Source organism: Anarhichas minor, unplaced genomic scaffold (assembly GCF_050575085.1).
Source record: "Anarhichas minor isolate MPS153535 unplaced genomic scaffold, ASM5057508v1 ptg000003l, whole genome shotgun sequence".
Taxonomy (NCBI): Eukaryota; Metazoa; Chordata; class Actinopteri; order Perciformes; family Anarhichadidae; genus Anarhichas; species Anarhichas minor.
In genome coordinates, this window is record NW_027466449.1 from 7,862,172 (window position 1) to 7,883,889 (window position 21,718).

Consider the following 21,718-nt stretch of genomic DNA (forward strand, 5'->3'; position numbering starts at 1 on the left):
GATTAGAAAACAGAGAGGATAAATTGAAAGTATCATCTTTCTCAACGTACCCATAATAGCCAGTGCAGTAGCCTTGGTAAGTTTGCCTTTAACACCTTCCAGGATTTCCAGTTTCGTCCCATCCAGATGACAGCGGCTAATGGTGCTGTTTCCTGAGCTGATCCAGTACAGCTGCTCTTGTTCATAGTCTATGGAGAGGCCTGAGTGGAAAACATAATGATGCTATTATACATATACATCCCTAATAGGCTTAATCTATGCTTTTACACCATAGAGTTCAATAGAGATCTAATATTATTTTGCTGACAGTTTTTTTTTGCAGTAGGGGGTACATGTGCTCACCCACAGGTCCTTTTTGATCGGTGAAAAGTATGGCGCTGTTGCTACCATCCATGTTAGCCATGCTTATGTTGTCACCATCAGTCCAGTACAGCTTCCTGAGGACAGATATTAATGCTATGAGACATGAAGAGCAGCTGAGATCTATTTTCTGGAGAAGGGCTATGCTCTACCCAAGAAGCATTGCAATAGGAGACATCAAATGAGACATCAAATGAGGAAAAACTAGTAGGCTAAGAAGTGGCAGTCAGGGTAGTAAAGTAAATTACAAAAAATGGATTCACATCTTGATCTGAATGCAGTCCTAACTAACCGGAAACAGAACTCACCCCAGTAGAGGATGCACCACCAGACAGTGGGGCTTGTCCAAGCCCTGGATGACAGCATTCTTGAAAGATCCATCCAGTCTGGCTACATTGATCTGCTTCTTATTGGCATCATAGCTGGTCCAGAAGAGGTTTCTGGACACCCAGTCTACTGCCAGCCCGTGAGCATTAGGAAGGTCTGGGAAATGTTGGAATTACAATGGAAAACGTTAGGGTTTCATCAAATTTTCCGACAGATACAGAAGGATTTAACTCTCAATTGCAATCACAACAAAGAATTAAGAAAACATTCCTGAAATTGTTCTCACCAGCAGACACAACAGTCTCCACCCCAGTGCCATTAATGAAAGCTCTCTTGATTGTCTGCGTTCGAACATCTGACCAGTAGATGCGATGCTCCACAGCGTCATAGTCCACCACTGTCACGTTGTCTATGTCCGGCACGGTGAAGGAGATGATGTAATTGTAGTAGGGGTTGTCAATGTCTACACCCCGGATCTCGATCTGACGAGCATATAGAAGGAACTTACGGGATTCTGGGAGGAAAAAATTAAAAACAAGTACTCAGAACAAGAACGATTTTAATCATTTCTGGTGCATTTTCATGAATTATAACACATATATGTATACAAATGATGGGAAGGAGAGAAAATACGTTTTTCAAATAAGCCAATGTATAAAGTATATAAAAGTCCAATATCAGCAATATCACTGGACTTGCCACACAATTAAAAAGGTGGAGCAAGCTGGATCCCAGGGTCAAACTGACCAGTCAGTAACATGTTGCCCTTGTCAGGGTTTGATTACCTCGTGAGAAATGGGAGGTGGAGATAACAAAATACTCCTTCTCAGTCAAAAATTCCTGCAGCTTAAACTTAGATTAAGTGTTGAATGTGAAGTTCAGCAAAAAATTTCAGTTTGGCTGAGATTCTGCTCAGCTCCATGAAGATTCCTGTGTTAATGCATCAGACGCCCTCTAATCCAATTATCCTTAAATTTACACTGCTGAGATGAGGATTGTTCTGTAGAATTCACTACCTTTAGACAGACACGCATGCACACAGACTCCCACCGCCACCCCTCAAAACCATCCTGAACCCACTCATGAAATCACACAGCAATAAATGAAGACCTCAGGCACATGACTTGTGACAGTCTTTTATATGAAATGAAATGCAAATGAGAGTGAAGACGGCCGCGTGGCACAAAAAGAGGATAAGTAATTAGGTCTTCTGTCATAAGGGATGACAGTTAATGACGTTGATGTCGCGTTCAGGAGCTGAGCGCACTGTAACAGTTATGACAGTTGTGAGAAAACATTCCAGGCAAAAAAATGAGCCTGTTTCTTGCTCCTTCATGACACGGATTGTATATGGCAGCGTTGCATAAACACACTCCGTCTGAGTGTTTACTTTAAGGTAAGAGAAAAGGTCTGTAGGTGTTTGTGAGTAACAGCATGTGTCTTTACCTTTGCAGGTGCGTTTGTCAGGCTGAAGCTTCATGAGGTGAGGGCAGGCACAGGAGAAGGTCTGGTTGAAGTTGATGAGACAGAGGTGGGAGCAAGGTTCTTTACCATCACTAGTGGCACACGGGTTAGGAGCTGAAAGAAAGAATCAGAGGTAATGTGGTGAAAGAGACAAAGACACAAAAAGACTGGGGGGGATGCATTTCCTTTAAGGCTCACACGATGTGTAGATTTTTTCAAAAAGCATCTCCCAAAATTCATGAAATTAGGCCATACATTCTAGTATCAGACTAGGCCAACAGTTTAATGTGAGAAGCTATTTTCACAATATTAAAGTCAAGATTGTGCATCAATGGATACCCAAGGAAAGAGAGAGTGTAGAAAAAGACTTTGGTTGCGGTCGAATAGTCTTTTTTGCGTAGGAAGGTTCCTAAGTGGCAGCCATAATAAGAGCTGGTTGAATTCTTTAAACCGCATTCATTTTTCCATCGGGTCAAAGAAAAGTGGAGAGGACAAGGTAGGACTTCATTTTGACTATTCAACACAGCCCACATTTGCCAGACATGTCAACCCAGCTTGTTGCGTCGTCACAGTCATGGGCATCAGTTGCAGCTGTCAATCAGCGATTCTGTGAGATCTCTCTTTTCCTGCCTTCAATCACAGGACCCAGTGCCTTTCTGCTGCCCACACACCCTTAGCAACTAGACATCAAGGTGACAGCTCAATTTGACGGAATAACTGCAGATCTTTTTGTTATCTTGTCAATCATGTGAACCTCCAAGATCAACACGTGACATTTTAGTCGCATGAGGAGGGTTATATTTCCTACCCAGCTGGTGGGAAATGTCAAACAGTGAGGTGAATTATTTGATCAACAAGGCTGCAGGAGGTGTCCAAAGTGCTGCCTGTGTGAGGACACCACATATCTCACAGCTCTGAAAGGTCAGCTGTCTTTGGAGAATAGGAGTCGTGAATCAACATGGTCAGCAATGAGCACGTCACCGTTCTCCTTTGGGTTGACTCTCTCTCTCTCTCTCTCTCTCTCTCTCTCTGTCTCTGTCTCTATATATATATATATGTATCTGGTGTGCAACCTACCCTGAGGTTGTCTGGATGGGTGATAGACCTGCAAGTCAAAGGGCTGTGTGTTGGTGCGCTGGACTACGGTGACATTGTGTCCTGTCCATTTGTTGGCTTTGGCCAGAGTGTTAGTCCTCCAGTCAGTCCAGTAGACCTCGCCTCCATACATGGTGACAGCAAAGGGGTGGGACAAATACTCATGACCCCGCAACACTTCAATCAGCCCAGAACCGTCGTACAGAGCCGAGTAGATGGCATCTGACCTGGAGGAAGATTAGGGCAGAGATGTATACTTTACATAATATGTACATCAGCTTAAGTGACTGCATGATGCTCATGTTACTAGATGAGTCTGTACTTTGTATGTCATTTTACATAAGCAAAGGACATCTGCATGTTTATCAAAAAAATTAATAACAGCAACCAAAAGAAAAATACTGAGCAAGTGGGTGGATGCAGTGCAATGAGAGCACTCTGTATATTCAGAGACTAGTGGCCAATGCTACCTTGCATCAATCCAGACAATGCGTCTTTCCATGTAGTCCACAGTGAGACCGTTGGGCCAGCCACCACTGCCTGTTTCCCTGTGGATGGTGCGTCTGCCTTCACCACTCATAGATGCTGCCTCAATCCTGGGCAAACTGGCATCCCAGTCTGTCCAAAATAGAATACTGCAAACAGAAAATAAATCAATGTGAGGAGGAATTTTCACAGATGTGCACAGTATCACATGGGAACACATTTAATAGAAAATACAGCAGGAATATAGCCTAAGCATATAGCCTAAGCTACAAAGGTAATTCCAGTGGATATTCTAGTAACAGCTTCAGAGTCCCTAGATCTGTGCTTCTTACCCATCGCGAGGGTCTAGGGCAATGGCCCTTGGGTGCTCCACCTCCCCAGCCAGCAGGGTAGTTCTCATGGTCCCATCCAGTTTGGCGACCTCGATCTGGTCCAGATTGCTTTCAACCCAGTAGATGTTTCCTGCTATCCAGTCCACGGCCAGGCCCTCTGGGGTGGCCAGTCCATACTGGATCACCACTTCAAAACTGGTCAGGGCTGAATGGGATACACAGAGAAAAGGGGACTTAAAACAAGTGTGGTGTTCAGCTATGTATCATGCATTTGATAACTGAATAGCAAGCTGAAAAGGAGACCTTTTGTAGCCTTTTAATGTTTGTGGTGATTTTAAGCAGAAAAATAGCGGTTGTAATTCAGCTAATTTACTTTCAACAAGGGGAGCAAATTTCCAGTCAGCACATATGATTCATTGCAAATGAAAAGAAAAACTCAGTGAACAGCACGCACTACTGCCGTGTCTGTCAGTGTGGCTCCGACCAGCACTATCTTCCCAACCCCATCTCTAAGAAAACAAACATCCAACACAAGATCTCCCACTCTTTTTAATCTTTCCCAGAAACAACAGGAACATGCTGTTTAAAGTGCAAACCAAAAATGTGTGATCATCTTCCAGTAGTAATTAGAGGGAGAATGATAGGTCTTCACAGTTTGCTTAAAAGGAATGCTAGAGTTACGGCTGCCTTTCTGTGTGGGTAGGGGTGTCTTGGTTAAGCTGTGTGAACTACACAGTGTATGCCAACAACTTTAGAGATTGTGAAATGGCTTCAATAACAAGGAGCAGGAGCTGATCTATGTTGATCACAATGTCTCTACTTGGGAGTCCTGTTTAAATGGTGAAGTTGGAGGGCTGGGAACTGGAACTGCAGTGTATTGTTCCTCCTACGCTACATCAGTGTTCTGGCTGCAGTCACGCACATCGAGTACTGAGACAAATGGGAAGAGACAAAGCCTTCCGTGTGCCCCCTAAGTGCTGTGCTGGGAACACAACCTTGATTGGCAAGAAGACCTGGGGTTTTGGAGCAGGACCATGACCTGGCTATTTATTCAGGGTCACAGACCGCTGCTGCTGACCACAGACTCTTTTAAAAAACATTTGGCTCTGAGAAATTACAGAGTGCTCAGCGGAAGTTAATTTAAGAGAAATGCTCAGTCAAAGGAACAAATAGAATTTTTCTCAGAAGGAACGATCCGCTTTCCTACTTTTATTTAACTTACAAAAACAAAAAAACATATTATGTTAATTAGACTGTTCTGAGTGGCTAATCATTAAAAACTACCGAAAGCTGTATCAAACTAGCAGCCTCACCACCATTGTCAGACAATTTCCCACGGTAGATCTTGTCCTCTACGACATCAGTCCAGTACAGGGTGCTCTGGTTGAGGTGGAAGTCCAAGGCAATGGTGTTCCTCAGGCCTGGAACCAGCACACTAAACTCCCCCTTGTGAAGCTCAATCCTTCTGATCTCATGGCGGTTGGAAAAGATGATGAAAGGCTTGAACGGATCTGAAGGCAAAGATGTTGAACCCGGAAAAGTGTTAGTGTCTCAACACAGTAAATCTTAACCTGCCACAGCTGTCTTTGCAACGTCTTTCACTCCATCTGTCTCTTTAAAAAAAACGTAATTACAGTACATACATAAAGCAGACTCAGTATTGTGGAGCCTCTTCATCACAAGAAAAATACTTTTGCTCTCAATTTGAAGCCAAAAAAGAAATTCTTCAGTTTGTCAGAGTAAATAAACTGTTAGTGCCAAAAATGCCCTGTTTTACCTTACCAGTGCTTTTGCAGCTCTCCATGTCAGACTCAAGCTCCCAGCCCTCGTAGCAGGAGCACTTGACACTAGATTTCTCCTGCTCACACTTCTGGCTACACTTGAGATGTTTGGCGCAGAAGCTCTGGATCTGGCAGGTCTTGTTGTCGGCTCCCAGCTCCATGCCCAGGGGACATGAGCACATGAAGCCCTCCCCAGGAATGATGCTGCAGTTGTGGCTGCAGCCACCATTGTCCAATGAGCACAGATCTGCAGGCAAGAAACAGATTTAGAATGAGTTGGAATATATCTGAGACAGAGGAGGTGTATGTTCTGTTTAAGGTGTTTTTAACATCAATATGGAATGTACAGGACAAATGAACCAGGTTGTGAAGACATTTTCATGTTGCGGTTCATGTCAAAGGTTTTACCACAGAGTTTCTCGTCAGAGCCATCCGGACAATCGTCAGTGCCATCACACAGCTTCTCAGCAGGCAGACAGATGGAGTCGTTGGTAGCACACATGTGGTGAGACAACTTGCACACCAACGCCTCGCAGTTGTCCTCATCAGAGTTGTCCTCACAGTCACTGTCGCCATCACAAACCCAAGCTTTGCTGATGCAACGAGCTGTCAAGACCACAAAGTAAAGATTATCAGCTTGTGTTGTTTTAAGACTTTAATATATTCATAGCAAATGGTTTTAAACATTTGTTTGCCAGAAATTTAATTAGCCACAAATTAGCCACATGAGAGGGATGCACAAATTAATTTTCCACAGCTAGTTTCTGGGTTGATCAAGCAATTACTTCTTCATCTATTTGTCAGAGAGAAAAAAAACATATCTGTCCTAACACAACAACATTGTTAAACGGTTCATCGACCGTAACATCTGGTACTTAAGCCAGCTGAAAGCATCCTCACCAGAGTCCCTGCAGCTAAACTTGACTGCCGGGTCACACATGTGGGTCACACCCTCGCAGTTGTTCTCATCACTCAGGTCCATACAGTCTGTGTCCCCATCACAGCGCCAGCGCATGGGAATGCACAGGCCGTCCATCCGACACTGGAACTCATCCACATGGCAGCCGCCTGGAGGACGGGTAGCTGGAGAGAAAACAGCAAGACAAAGTGTGATAGTAAGCCAACCACAAAGATGGAGTGAGCAGTTTAGCCAATGTCAAAGAAGCAATAAAACACCAGCAGACATCAGCAACTGAAAAATGAACTACTGGAATCTCCAGCAGCACACAACAATCGCATAGACTACACACATTCGGCAAAAACGTAGAGAACAAAGAAAAGGAAATTCTAGTCATTAATTAATGTTTAGGTATGCTGGGACGCTGGGTTAACAACCTGAAACTGAGCCAAGTCACACAACAATGACACACACAGCTCACTGACTGATTAAAAGACACCAGTGGGGAGGTGGCACAATGACATCCCCACATGGCAAAGGTCAGCTCTTGGCACGGGTAAAGAAGGAAATAGACCGGGGACCTTTCAGCACAGAACTACAATATACAGGAGGGGAAAGCGATAGCATTGCATTTCATTTAATGACTTCCAGACGGCAGGCCAAGAGATCCCATAAACACACACACACAGCCAGAAACACACACGGAGCACAGATTGCTCATTAGACCAACAGATCACGCTGGGCCCCGTTAATGCATGCTGGGACTTACACAGTGAACAGCAGCGTGTGTTTCTAGGCAGCCTGAAGAATAAGTACGATGCTGCACTATGACGCTGCCTCAGTGATTGTTACAAGATCGGTTAACCAGCAAAACTCAATGTTCAAAATCAGCCAAGCATGGCCCCCAGCTATTTTAAACTCTAAACATGTAAATCCATATCACTGCAGCAGAGTCAAAACATCTGTGCCATTTGTATAAGACCATAAAAGAGTTTAATTGTTATCTAACCCCAAAACATAATCACATCCTGAACAGAGCATCAGAGCGGATTTGCTGTAAGTGATAAAGCCAAAGGGCAGGCAGGGGCATGCAGAGCAGAGGAAATGAAGAAGGGAGGAGGACAATCCTGTTTTCATTGCGACCGCCTCTTTACAACTGTAAATGGCAACATGTAAACACAGTGAAATACAATACATGATGTGATGAGCGCTAGATACAGCTGGCAACAGTATAAACAATGCCGTAAAAGTTTGGTTCAGAGTAATTGCTCCTTACCCTGGTTGGTACAGTTGGCATGAGTCTCGTCACTGTAGTCTCCACAGTCATTGTCGCCGTCACAGGTCCAGTATTCTGGGATGCAGCGGCCACTGTTACATTTAAACTGGACACTGGAGCAGGAATGGCTGCAGCCTGCTTCATCACTGTTATCTCCACAGTCGTTGTCTGTACATGAGCACACACAATATTTCAATTTGGGTTATTGGGTTGTTTTTGCAGCTTCCCGGAAGGTGAAGAAAGTCTAAGAAGAAGATTACCGTTGTCACAGCGCCAGTTGATGTTGATGCAGCGGCCATTGGCGCAAGTGAACTGAGTCAGAGGGAAGCAGGTTGGATAGGCTGAAGAGGGGTCAAGAGAGAATATGTAAATAAAAAAAAAACATAAGAGCTGTCGTCTCGGAGGAAAACACGTGCTAAAAGCAGCAATATAACGGTGCAATTTAAGACTCACCACAGGAGTCTGGTTCATCAGAGCGGTCTCCACAGTCGTCATCCAGGTCACATGTCCAGGAGATGGGGATGCAGCGCCCACTGGCACAAGGGTACTGGTTCGGTGGGCATGTACGAGCTGGCAGGGGAATAAGGTGTAAAACAGGTAATGGATATAAGAAGTATGCAATATCCCTGACTCAACAGTTAAGCTCGCAATGACTTCTCAATGTTAAATAACCTATTTTCCAATATTGAATTGCTACAAAAAGTACTTAAAATAGTTGTGACAACAAAACAAGTCAAAACTAACAGATCCCAATATGTCTGCTTTAGTTGCAACTTGTCTGTCTGCCCAATGTTCTCTCCTCTCACTTACACCATTTTAACTAACTATCGATAACTGTCTCATCATCTAACAGTAATAACCCTGGTTTCAGATCAAATATATTTTTGTCAAATCAAATCTCGTATCTTACAAACCAAAAATTGATGAAAAACTGTAATGCTCTCTAAACTACAAAGACCTTCAGGTTTGTGTATACCAGAGCAGGTGGTGTTGGATTCATCTTCATCATTGCCGCAGTCATTGTCGCCATCACACAGCCATCGCAGAGGGATACAGCGATTGTTCTGGCATTTGAATCGGTCAGCTGGGCAGGTGTGCTGGTCTGGTGGAAGAAAACAAAAAAGTATACATTATGGTTGAGTGTCCATATCGGGTTTTGTTATGAACACCAGCTTCTCTTTGTCAATTATTACCAAGGAGGAGTTTATGCCTAGAGAAAAAGCACTGCACACAGGAACTTTGTTTCTGGGCTCTCCGACTTCCTTGCGCGGCCTCTCAGAGCACTTCTAGCTGAAAATATCTGTAGGCACTTGTGTCGTCAATGTGGATGAAGTGCTCCCCAGCCCTTTACCAACATTATTCTGATATTGACGTACAATATAACCTGATAAATAATCCCCTCAACCTTTAAATATGTCACTTTAGATGAAGTATAAAAAAGAGAAGGATATGAGTCTCTAGTTCTCACTATCGCCTGATGAGGAGAAAGCTGGTCAGTGAAATTTCAGTCACATTACGCTGCATGGAAAAAGACAATCTTGGAAACTGTAGTTCACGCTCTGTCGTTTTACGTTAGCCAAGACTCTTAAACTGATTTTTTGTTTATCTGTGTGTTGCTGTGTAACCATGACAATGACGTGGCACACTTACGGCAGAGCTCGGGGGCCTCATCACTGTTGTCCAGACAATCGTTGTCCCCGTCACACTTCCAGCGCTCTTGGATGCAGCGGTTGTTCTTGCAGGCAAACTCCCCTGGCTGGCACTGCGGCGGGGGCACGTAGGAGGGGTTGGCTGGAGATGAGATCAGGGGTAGGAGGAGAGACAGATGGGCCATTGAGACAAGGGCTAAGCACTAAACAAAACAAAGCCTTTTGGATCCTAGGTCAGCTTTCATCAGCTGCAAAAATATTGGTGGAGGTTTTTTTTTTTAACTTCTCGCTAGATTTGGCAAAGATCGTGTATAGTATAGCTTGCAAATGGAAAGTACACAATACATTCTTTCACAGTCTCAACTCCTGCTGAATAATGAATTTTCCACATTGATATTTGGTGAAACCTTTCTACTGGTTGGGCTGCTAAGTACCTTTGCAGGTGACATTATCGACATCTAGGATTTGATCGTTAGCACAGCCACAGGACCTGCCGTCAGGAATAGCAAGGCACAGACTGCTACAGCCACCGTTGTTAACTCGACACGCATTGGAGCCTACGAGAAAAGACAAACCAAGCAGAAAGTAAGAATTTTATAATTGTATCTATTTATAAGCAAGTCGTGAAGTGAGAATGAATGAGTAGTGGACATATACCTTGCTGCTGGTGTGCATCATACACTCTGATCTCAAAGATGGGTGGCCTCTCGTTGCGAAGTAGGGTGACTGTCTTAGTGGCCTGGTCCAGTTTGTAAATGCTGCCGCCCCGGTACTCATTCCAAAAAAGAAATTGTTTGTAATGACATAAGCCGAAGGCGTGGTTAAGCTCCTGCCCCTCATACACCACCTGTTAAATCAGGAACGAGATAGGGGTTGGATCTTCAAATATTACCCGCGTTCCAACAAACTGATTACTTTGATTTTCTGACCAAAATGTTGTTGTCGTTTTAATACTTTGGAGTAATATCTCTTTTATTGTTAGTAAATACACAAATATCTAGTCTAAATATATTCTCTGAGCATTACTAACCTTTCGCTCAGTGTTGTTGAGGTAAACCAACTCAATGCGGTCGTAGTAAGCATCCACCCAGTACAGGATGCCCTGGGGAATGTCCAGACTCAAGCCATTAGGCCACAGCACTGTCTTGCTGGTCAGGAACACTTGGTGATGGGAACCATCCATCCAAGCTTTCTTGATCTTCCCTCTGTTGCTCTCTGTGGGGTCCTCCTCCCAGTCAGTCCAGTACATCCATCTGGGAGCCGAGAAGAGGTATCATCACGTTCAAAAGCCGTGCGAGATAAGACATTTCCGTGACAGCTGCAGCCGTCAAAATGCACACTAGAAGTACTCACACTAACACACAAGTTGAATGCTGCTTCACTCAAACATTACAACTGGATAAATAACTTGAACATAGCATTTATGAGCAATAAATAACCATTAAAATAACAATCCCCTCTCCTCCAGTGTCTCACCCATTCTGCGGGTCCACCACAATTGCACGAGGGTGGCTCATCTTGCCCTCAATGAGAGTCTTGCGGGTCTGAGAAGCCTTCTCCAGCCTGGCGACGCTAATAGTCTTCTTAGGCCCATCATCTGTCCAGTAGAGATTGCCTCCCATCCAGTCTACGGCTATCCCCTCTACCGTGTGAATTCCTGAGATAAGCAAAAGAAGTCGGTGTGAAAAAGACATTAGTGGCTGGCCAATTCAGGATGAATATGAAGAGAATAAAGTGAAAATCATATGGAATAACTTGACGGAATTCTTTTCCTCCTTAAGTTCCTGGATTTTGATAGAGCAAAACTATATCCCAGAATCCTGTGCAAAGCAAATCATTTTATTCTTACCTTCCTTTAGTATGGTGTCTCTCTCTGTGCCATCTATTTTCTGTCGGCCAATAATGTAGTTGGTGGCATCAGCAAAGTAGATGAATTCACTGGCGGCGTGGAAATCCAGAGCTCGTGGGTTCATTAGGTTCTCAATGGGAATCATGTATTCATCAGGCACCTTAGCGTTCATGTCCATGCCCCTGATGATTCCAGGACGACCCTTACCGTACACCAAGAACAGCTCGTGGTCTGGTTCTGCAGGGGAAGAAAAAAAATGAATATTCTCAATGAATAACAGTAATACCAGCGATTTTGTAACCACCATTACTTCATTGCCATCATCATTCATAACTGGTGAAACTAATGGGACAGGGTTCATTTTTGTCAAAATACATTTTTCCCTCAGTCTTGATACTCACTCTTGCAGGACTTTCCATCGCTGCCGAGGCTGAATCCAGAGCGACAACGGCATGTACGGGTTTTGTGGCTGTTGCTCAGCAGACATATGTCAGAGCAACTTCCAGCCTTCCCAAACTGATCCACGGCACATGCATGGCTGCGCACTAAGCCAGGAGAGAAGGGCACAAAACCAACAGTCATGCAATGGTAACTGCTATCAATGGACATGGATCAGTTAGCAGTCAAGACAAAGTGCCTTCTTGAATGAGTACCTTGAGGTTGGCGCCTTTGGTGGTACACGTGCAGTGCCGATCCCCTGTCTACTCGCGTCACCACCTGGAAGTCGGAGCTGTTGAAGCGATTCACTCGGATCACACTGGTCTTGGGGTTGAGGTTGCCTTCGTCTGAGTTGGTGGCATACAGGTAGTTCTCAAATACAGTCAGCCCGTACAGGTGCTCAATCTGAAATGCAGTGAGACAATAAAGCAGCAAAATCAAAAAAGTTGTTTTGAGCTTGCAACTGAAAATGCTGATGTTCACAGTAAAACAGCTGATGGTGCATGACTAATGTCTTTTGTGAGAATATTTGTGTACACATTTCTATCTTGAACGCTGTAATTTATGCATAGTTAAAGAACCCTAACAAATTATGCATCAGCATAAAACAAATGTTGACAGGTTCTAAGAATGTGAAGAAATCTCTGACAGATAGACAGACTTAGTAACAGACAGACAGAGAGATAGAAAGAGAGTTAGTTTGAACTTGGCACAGGGTAGCACAATGGCTCCACTTTCCATCGGCTGTTAAAACAGAGATAGGTTTTACTTTTATAAGGGTTTATTCTGTGCAGCTCTCCTCTACTGTCAGAAAGATGTATGTTGTCGGGATCATATTACCTTCCCCATACACTGCAGCCCTGATTTCATTAAGATCATTACTCTACTTACGGTTTGAGCCAAGCTTCGCTAGGCCAGACTAATCTGTTTAGAGAGGCACTAGCCAGGAAAATCACACTCTTTAAGTAATATCAATCAAGGCGATAAAAAAGGTCTTATTCCCAGGAGAGGAGGGCTCTCTTTGCCTTGACAAACAGGAGACAACTGGGAACCAGTACTGCCTCTAAAAGATGAGGATATTAAAATCAATGATGTTACAGATTTGGAAAACAGATGTTTTGTTTTATTGAAGGGAAGTCTGAAAAGTAAGTAGGGACTCTGGGCTATTGCTGCTTGATTCAACCTTTAAGAAGAAGGCGGAACAATCTGAAATCTATTTTCTTGAGTGCATTTCTATGTACGTTTGGGTGTAGTTGGTATTTTTTGTGTGCACGTCCATCCAACCATCCTTCAAACCTCACCAGCAGGCCCTGGATAATGGTGTGTCGGTTTTTGCCCTCGTAGTCGACCACTTCGATGTAGTCCAGGTAGGCGTCAGCCCAGTACACCAACCGGTTGACCAGGTCCAGTGTGATACCATGGGGGAAGACGATTTTGCTGTCCACCAGCTTAGTGCGGTTCTGGCCATCCATGTCACAGCGCTCCACCCTCGGCGTAGACCCATAGTCTGTGAAGAACACTTTGCTGTAGCAGAAGAAGAGGAGCATGGCAAGGTGACAGAAAAGGGAATTTCATTAACAAGAGGAAGTTATAACTTTGGATGACTGCTCTTTGACTTCATTTGTCAATTTTGGCTTAACATTACATTACAATACACCATTAACCACAACTGAGCTCTCTGTATTAGTTACTATAATGGAATAAAAATGATTTCCAGGGGAATAAAAATAGAGAAGTGATACTTAAGAAAAGGGAACTTTGGCAGTATCAGGGAAAACGAAACAGCAAACACGCAAGTGTTTCCATCTGGAGGAAGTGCTTTGATTTTTGACCGCCTGCCTGGTCAGCATGTCGTCTGATCATAAGACATCATTTTCCTCTCAAGTGTTGCTAAAACGGTACTGAGGGTGTTGTTAAGTCAAGAAGAGTGGAGGGAAGTACAGACCCCATAGCCGGGTCCAAGGCGATGCCTTTAGGGTTGTACAGCTCTTGGTCCAGAAGGGTCACGCATGTCTGGCCATTCTTGTTGCAGACAAACACCCGGTCGTCCACGTCATCCACAAAGTAGAAGTTTCCGGTCAGCCAGTCGATAGCCATCTGTTCCACATCTGAGGGATGAGGAGTCATAACTATTATAAAAGCAGAGCCTCGTGAGAGTACAGTCATGTAATTCTTGGTCATATACCAGCCTCATTGCAAAACCTCTCACTTTACGATGCCATGACCCTCTCAAAAAAACAAAATAACAGTGCTGAATTAATGAGCCTCCATCATCTTCCTGCACTGCTGGGTCCAAGAGGTTGTCCATTACCAGCACTCCACTTGTCTTTGATTAAGACAAGCAGGGCATGGGGGGGGGGGGGGGGGGGGGGGAAGAAACACAAAAAGTGACAGATAAGAGCGAGAGGTCGCCTGCACTTTCTAAGCCGAACTCCTTTCAGTGGACAAGAGCAATAACACAGGACATCTGTAAGGACCTCAGGACTTTACTTTTGGGGTGAATCTGAGGATATACTGTATAAGTATGCATGGCTCACTAATTATAAATACTAAAGAAGACTTTGACTATGAAGAGAAAGTCAGTCAAAGCAGTTTTACTAGCCCAGTGTGCCTGCATAGGAGCCACATAAACTAACCAACATCACAACACACTGGAGGAGTTAGGATAAAGCCTTGCAGAATGGTCAAACACAGAAAAAGAACAACTAAAGCCCCCATTCCTACTGGAATGAAAGAACCCCTACAGCCACTAACATCTGGCTTTTGTTTTTAGTGGGAAAGGTAACAATCGACATTCATTCCCGGGACAAATGACTCTGCAGTAATCAGAAGTATTTATCGGTGATGGAAAAACGACTCTCGGGTGGACGTGTTAATTTATGCCCCCTTCTGGCACTTTCTTTGTCATCTCAGCAACAAATTCTGTCCATCTCTGTCCAAGCAGCGCCTGAACATCGTCCCAAATTAGTTGGCACTGAGTTTGAAGAGAGACTGAATAAGTAACAGCTATGAAAGCGAAGTAACCATGGTAATATTTTCACTGGCCTGCCTGCTGCTTTCTACTGATTACTAACCCTGTTTTCTGGCGTGTTGAACATGATGCACCAGAAACAAACAGAAAGACATACACCCTACTGGCAATGGGAAAGGAGTCTATCTGCTGTTTTAGAAGGTTTTCCCACATTTAAAACACTTGCATGCATATGTGTGTGCTAATTTTTGTGGAAATAAAGGTGTAAGAGATTACAAGTAACATACATACAGTATGTGTGACCAATTAGAGGAGAAAAACACGTGTCTTGGTAAAGTGAGAATAGCGTTAATACTCCTTGGCATGAATTCTGCATGATGAACACATTTCTTCTAAGGATATTCATTTGCATGGTGTGAAGTTCATCTCACACACACACACACACACACACAAGAAAAAAGGTTTAGCCATGGCAGCACAGAAACAAGACACATGAAGCTCTGTCAATTTAGAGATAAACTTGAACACAAGTCAAAGTGACCCAAAATACTGTTGCAACACAGGACAAAGGAACTTGACATTTTGTAACTCCATGGCAAGCCAACCTAGAAAGAGGAAGCTTTGCAGATGGGGACCTTTACTTCAGACAGCTACCCCCAGCATTAGGGAGGGTTGGTGTTGAAGTGTTGAGTAAGCACTGGAAACATTTCTCCCTCTCTGAGATCCTCTGTCCTGTATGTGACTGGGTGCAGAAATCCCAGACCACAGGGAGACCCAGCTGTGTGGTGGGGGGGGGGGGGGGGGCTTGAAGATACATTCAGCCTTATGTTTTAACAGCTGCCACCACTTTCTTTCAAAGCAGAACACTGTATACACACACATACACATCACACAGGCTCGCTACTCACACATGTAGTATCAAAGTGACCACACGTGTCTCAAGTTATTTTTAAGCACCAACTTTGATGTTGAGGTACACAAATGGGGTCTTACACCATTGACTGTGAGCCCTCAGTCAGCCTGTCCCAGAGCTTTGACAATTCAAAAAGAAAACATCTGCACTGGAGCCCCCCCCCCCCCCCCCCCAACAATGACAAGCATGTTGCTCAAAGACAGAGCCAATGCAAGCTCCACAACAGAGTATACACACATCTGGGCCTAATGTAGAACCCCCCACCATACCTACCAAACATACACAGAGCTTCAAAAGGCCTGCCCCACATGGGACTTACAGTATGCCTGTTGCTATAATAGAAGCAGAGCTGAGGAAAAAATGGGAAATCGGAAGGATGGGGTCGTGGCAGTGGTCGGGAAAGACAGAAAGATAGTGATGTGAAATAAATCTATATCAAAACATTAAAAGTTCTGGTGCACCTCCACACTGGAAAACATGTATTGAAAGTCTGCAGAGATTGTGGAGAGGAAACTAGTAAAAAAAAATAAAGAATCATGGTCAAAAGAACAGAGGGAGGGAGTAAAAACCGGTCCAAGATGTTTCATAAACATCAGAACCAAGATTCTGGCAACGGGGAAAAGTTTATCATGGAGTTGAGAAGGATAGTGATACTCCCATTGGTATCAAATCTAAAACCACACTTCTTTAAAGAAATCCAGCTGGAAGCCTGGCTGCACAAGGCATTGATTACACTGATATACAGAGGAGAGGAGCCAGTTGTGCAAGACAGTGAATACTGTGTTGCGTAACAGCCTACAACTAGTGGACCCCCTTAGCTAGAGAGCCAGCCAGTCTGTTGACGCTCTTACTCATTCAGATTTCGGTAAGTGGAAAGTTTGATGGGAAACTGAATGAACCCACCCTTTTCTTCTCATCCAATCACCCTGCCCTCACAACCCCATTTCACTTCCTGCCCTTAACACCTACGAGCACACACTACTCTGAGGAAACGTTTCACAAACTGAGGGGGTCTTACAGGCAACAACAAACATGCTTTCTGTCCAAAAAGCAAAAGGTATTGACTTATAGGGCCAAAGCCTATTTAGTTCTTCAAACTAGTCATTCAGAAATAGCACAAAAAAAAAAACTTTGTACATGACTGTTATTTTTTCTATTTGCATGTCAGTGCAAGTATTCCTATATGTACATGGGCATAGCAGAGGGAATCATCATCGTGCTGCTTCCATAATACTTCCTGTTCCAAGAGTATCCCATTCATCTGTGCAAAAACCCCTTTTGACCTCTCAAGAGCACAGTTTCAGAGTTCAGAGATTATGATTCCCCAAAACATCCGACATATTACCTCCAGTTAAGATGCTAGAATTCTTAACAATTATGGTATTGGCAAATCCCCATCTGCTACAGGTGAAAAAGAGAAGTTAATGAAGTTATTGGCTTGAAAGGAAGACCTGATGACAGGGGTTGAGTCACAAAAGTCACAAAAAAAAACATGACAAAAAAAACGAGGACAAGAATTGGTGTGTAAAGATTAAGTCCTTTAGTTAGAATTGACATGTGCTCTTTGGATGTAGATAACAGCTGAGAGAATAATGCAGTATATTGGAAGCCTTTGTGTAAACAAGATGCACATTAATATAGGGGGCCTTTAGAAACTTGTAATAATGGCGGAGGTTCTTTGTGATCTTAATCCTGTACGAATCTTAGTTACTGCAAATTACCAACCATGCTTTAATAAACAGAGGTCATGTGATAATATTAGTGCTGTGCAAATCAGCATCTCTGTGATTTTGGATTGCATTTCCTTTTTGCAAGGTTTTTTTGTATTCTCCGCTCCTGTTTTCTACCTCGGAAAAAAAAAACAACGTAAGAACAAAGGCTAGAAAGAAGGAGGAAGGAGGTCGATAGGCAAAGGGACATGGGGAGAAAGGCTGGTCCCTGCTGTGGAGTTCCGCTCGGAGGGTGGAGAGGATGGGACCGGTGGGCTCTGCTCCCCTTTTATCTCCCCAGTCAGACACTCACACATGTAGACAGAGCAGGCCACATCTGGAACCCTCGTCTACTTATCTGCCCTGCTCTCTCAGGCTCCCAGAGGCTATAAAACACCCTGTTTGTGAACCCTGCAACCTCCCCCCGAAACCCCCCCTGCCTTCATCCATATCCATTCAAGGCCAATCCCCTGGTCTGTCCACCATACGTTTAAGAGTGCACCTGAGCCCTGCTCATTATAAAACACTGAATAGAGCTAACAAAGAGTTCCCGTTGACATCATTTATATGATCAGAATTAGTTTTGAAAGGCAAATGGTTCAACCAAGAAGGACACACAGGTTAAGCTCAGCTAACATTTAAAGCAAAAGACCACAAGGGAAATACAGCACATGCTACAAATGACTTTTTGACTCAGCTGAGATCCATAAAATGAACAGAGGGGTTTTTGCTTCCTTATCTCAGCTGAAAGCCCAGACTGATGCAACATAAAATGGGGAGTCAGCCAAAGTGCAAAGAGAGCCTCTTGCCTGTTTGTCTTTTTTGTTCCCCGAGTGACTGAGGACAGTCAAAATCGACCAACAGACATGACTGGACACACACTGTCAGGATTTTCCACAGTGTGTAATAGTTATGGTGGGCCACCCAACCTCAAATTAAGACTGCCTCCACTAACATCTTAATACATTTTTATGAAATAAAACAAAACAAAAATAGAGAAATGCTATGGGCATACGTGGGGCCGGCGTTAACAGGAAGTAGGTTGGTTGCTTACAGAAAATACAGTATTATTGTACTCTTTAATAATAAAAGGTCATGCTTGATACATCTTCTAATATTTCCCACACTCAAACAGACAGTTTTTGTGGAAGAAAAAATGTTTTATGAAGTTTAAGTTTTTAAGTTTTATTTTTTTAAACTAAGTTACAAGGCTGCAGGTCTTGCCGTATCTCTCTCTCTCACACACATCAAATTTACTTTAAAAAAATGAACACTTACAAATCAAAAATGAACTAGATTAAGGGTCAAGAAATTTGGTTAACACACGTCTCTCACTCGTTTCGCCCAGTAGACACAGTTCCCTTCGGCTTTCTCATTGCGTGAGCACTGCAGAGCCATTTCCTAAATTTATTAATAGAAACCCATTCTCATGATTGTCTTTTTCGAAAGAGTCTTTCTGACTGCCAGATTATGATGAAATTGAAATGCTAGTTTTAATGAACAAAAGTTAGTGCAGCATCAAAGGAAGACAATAAAAGATCAACAATTAAATGGAATACAATAAGCAACTGCGCATCTAAGTTTAATTTAAATGCTTTAAAATAGAAGCTTTGCATATTCTACAGGTGTACAGAAGTGGGACAGCATATAGACAGATAGAGTATGTGCACAGCAACAGACAAAATCTCAAATCATGAAAGGTAATATGTCACCAAGTAATGGGTGCATAAGTCGAAGGTATTTGGGTCGATGCATATGTGTGTGTGTGTGTGTCTGTGTGCGCGCGTCTGAGCGACAACTATGAATATGTTGACCTGACTGGACAGACTGGAATGTAGGGGCTGTTCAGGCTGACATAACCCAACGGAGGAATGTAAATACCATCTGCATGACCACTCGCAGATACACACACACACACACACCTCCAAGGTACAGCAAATCACTACCTTCTCTCTCTCCCTCTCATTTTATCATTCCCTTGTCTCTTTTGCTTCAACCTTTCTCTCGGGGTCCCTGTACAATTCCACCTTTCGCCCCCATTTACCTCTCAGACCACTTAACAGAGCAGCGGATAAAATAAAAAGGAGGCAACACAATGAGGGCGAGTTGGGATACGGGCAACTGATGAGAGTGCAGTGAATCAACTGGAAAACCCCATTGTAGGATGCTGGGGTTCGCTGAGCCTCTGAGCCTCGGCTCTGCCCCAGCTGTCAGCTGTCAGCAGTTGCACAAGCTTCATTTGAAGTGGATAGGAGCCAAGGCACTTCTAACCATGTCGCAGGTTTGGCTCTACACACCCGCCTTTTCCACTTGTTTTCTTCGTGTCTGCCGTTAGATGCCTGAGGCCAATTCTCAAGGGAATGCTTCCCATACGCACAAACATATGCACACACGCACAGACCCACACCCAAGCTTTTATGTTTTGTCTACATTTCTGCCCCCATTCTTACCCCAGTAACGGCTCCGTCAGCTAGGCGAATAAAAACAAACCTTGTCAGGCTCGTAATCAGAGATAAATCACGTCAGCATTATATGAGCAAGCCTGTCAGAGGGAAGTGTTCACATGCTACTCATGTCTGGGTAATGGCCAAGAGATGAGAGCCCGGGAGTAATGACGATGCCTATGGCTTTGAGGACATTACCTCCACAGGCAAGACATTTCACTTGTCATTGTTTACCAGTTAAGGTCTAAATAATATCCCCCTTCAGACACAAACATGTGCTATATATCTACAACACCTTCCAGGACAAAATGTACAGTAATCGGGACGACTTGTGAAGGCAGAAAGGACTTCTATGGGAAAACCTAATGCCAAATGTCATAGTATCAAAAATCAATGACCTGCTTTGGGATACAACCGACTCAATTCAAATGCATTAAACAAGAGCAGGAATGTAATTCCAGGCTTCGGAATAGCCATGCACAGTCAGTGCATCAACTAGGCTACACGGTAGGTTACGGTATGCTTGTCAAGAAATGTGCAAATTAATACCTGAAGGCATGCTGTCAGCCTTATATGTATCATGTCATTATAAATGAGCTACATATACATATTGCCTCTACAGGATGATTTAGTGGTGTGTCAGGATGTGTTCTTCAAAGACAAACCTTTTGAAAAATAATGCTGGACTCCGCATTTCTACTTTAATGCTGGTACGAGCGGCTTTCAGAGACAAGGCTGTATTGCTTCACATTTTACATTTGTCTGAGCTAGCAGATGTAAAGCTCACCATTTGATTCCCGAGGCAAAGTACGGAAATTTCACACTGGGTGAGCTGACAACTTACTTGAGTGCTCTTATGTGAGGAATTCATTTCTCTTTCACTGGCTGTTTACAACTAAACTGTCACGCCCTCAAAGTACCCCACAGCATTTTTCTGTGTCAGCAGAAAATACAGTTTCTTGAATCAAAAGCTTTCGGTTCCAGTCACTTTCGTCAGTTAAACTACTACTCACGGTGCAGGCTGAGGGAGATGTTGATGGTGCGGATGTTAGTGACAGTCTTGAGGTCATTGATGCTGGCGCACTTCAGCTGGGTGGCAGCGGGGGTGTCACCCACATCGATCCAGCAGACGGTCTCCTCAGCATAGACGAAGTCCATAGCCATGGTCTGCTTGGTGGCGATGGAGGGCAGCCGGGACGTAGAGCCGCTCAGGGAGGTGCAGCGGATGTCATGGAGGTTAGCAATCAACAGCATAGGCAGACGATCCACTGGCTCTGGGGAGGGTGATCGGGACAGGGGAATAGACAGGGAGGGCAAGCAGAGGATAAAATGGGGAAGAGGGGGCATAAGGGGAAGAGATATGAGGAGAAGATGAAGAGGAGTCAAAGGTCAATACATCTCTTTTTTTGGCTTAAAATGAACTGCATCCTTCTTCTATGTTTTGCATTTTTTTGTGTTTTCTCACCATTTTTGGCTTTGCAGGAGCGGTTGTCAGGCTGCAGCAGGTAGCCCTCCACACAGCTGCAGGTGTAGGAGCCCTCGGCGTTTGTGCACGTCTGACTGCACATCCCGTACACATTGCACTCATTGAAATCTACAGGAAAATAACACAACACATTAACAGACACGGTCAGTGCTGAAATATATACAGATTGTACAACACTTATTCACAACTTGCTGCAGATTTTTCTAAGCACCAGGTAACAAAAAGCAAAGGTTACTACCA

General features: G+C 43.8%; 1 protein-coding gene across 1 annotated transcript in view; it reads right to left on the reverse strand.

The window, feature by feature from the left end:
• The window catches only part of LOC142954749 (low-density lipoprotein receptor-related protein 1-like), a 68,876-nt gene that overhangs the window by 27,991 nt on the left and 19,167 nt on the right, over window positions 1-21,718 (reverse strand). Inside the window, exons 4-31 of the mRNA XM_076095959.1 lie at window positions 21,458-21,586; window positions 21,006-21,266; window positions 13,901-14,063; window positions 13,257-13,479; window positions 12,171-12,360; window positions 11,919-12,062; window positions 11,518-11,754; window positions 11,145-11,325; window positions 10,699-10,921; window positions 10,326-10,515; window positions 10,103-10,225; window positions 9,670-9,810; window positions 8,996-9,121; window positions 8,473-8,589; window positions 8,280-8,360; window positions 8,020-8,187; window positions 6,746-6,928; window positions 6,254-6,451; window positions 5,847-6,092; window positions 5,378-5,575; window positions 4,065-4,269; window positions 3,717-3,881; window positions 3,229-3,473; window positions 2,134-2,265; window positions 974-1,201; window positions 669-843; window positions 343-437; window positions 51-200 (exon numbers count right to left, since the gene is read on the reverse strand). Of these exons, the coding sequence (XP_075952074.1) occupies window positions 51-200; window positions 343-437; window positions 669-843; window positions 974-1,201; window positions 2,134-2,265; window positions 3,229-3,473; window positions 3,717-3,881; window positions 4,065-4,269; window positions 5,378-5,575; window positions 5,847-6,092; window positions 6,254-6,451; window positions 6,746-6,928; window positions 8,020-8,187; window positions 8,280-8,360; window positions 8,473-8,589; window positions 8,996-9,121; window positions 9,670-9,810; window positions 10,103-10,225; window positions 10,326-10,515; window positions 10,699-10,921; window positions 11,145-11,325; window positions 11,518-11,754; window positions 11,919-12,062; window positions 12,171-12,360; window positions 13,257-13,479; window positions 13,901-14,063; window positions 21,006-21,266; window positions 21,458-21,586 (4,917 nt within the window). The remainder of the gene's footprint in view (window positions 1-50; window positions 201-342; window positions 438-668; window positions 844-973; window positions 1,202-2,133; window positions 2,266-3,228; window positions 3,474-3,716; window positions 3,882-4,064; window positions 4,270-5,377; window positions 5,576-5,846; window positions 6,093-6,253; window positions 6,452-6,745; window positions 6,929-8,019; window positions 8,188-8,279; window positions 8,361-8,472; window positions 8,590-8,995; window positions 9,122-9,669; window positions 9,811-10,102; window positions 10,226-10,325; window positions 10,516-10,698; window positions 10,922-11,144; window positions 11,326-11,517; window positions 11,755-11,918; window positions 12,063-12,170; window positions 12,361-13,256; window positions 13,480-13,900; window positions 14,064-21,005; window positions 21,267-21,457; window positions 21,587-21,718) is intronic.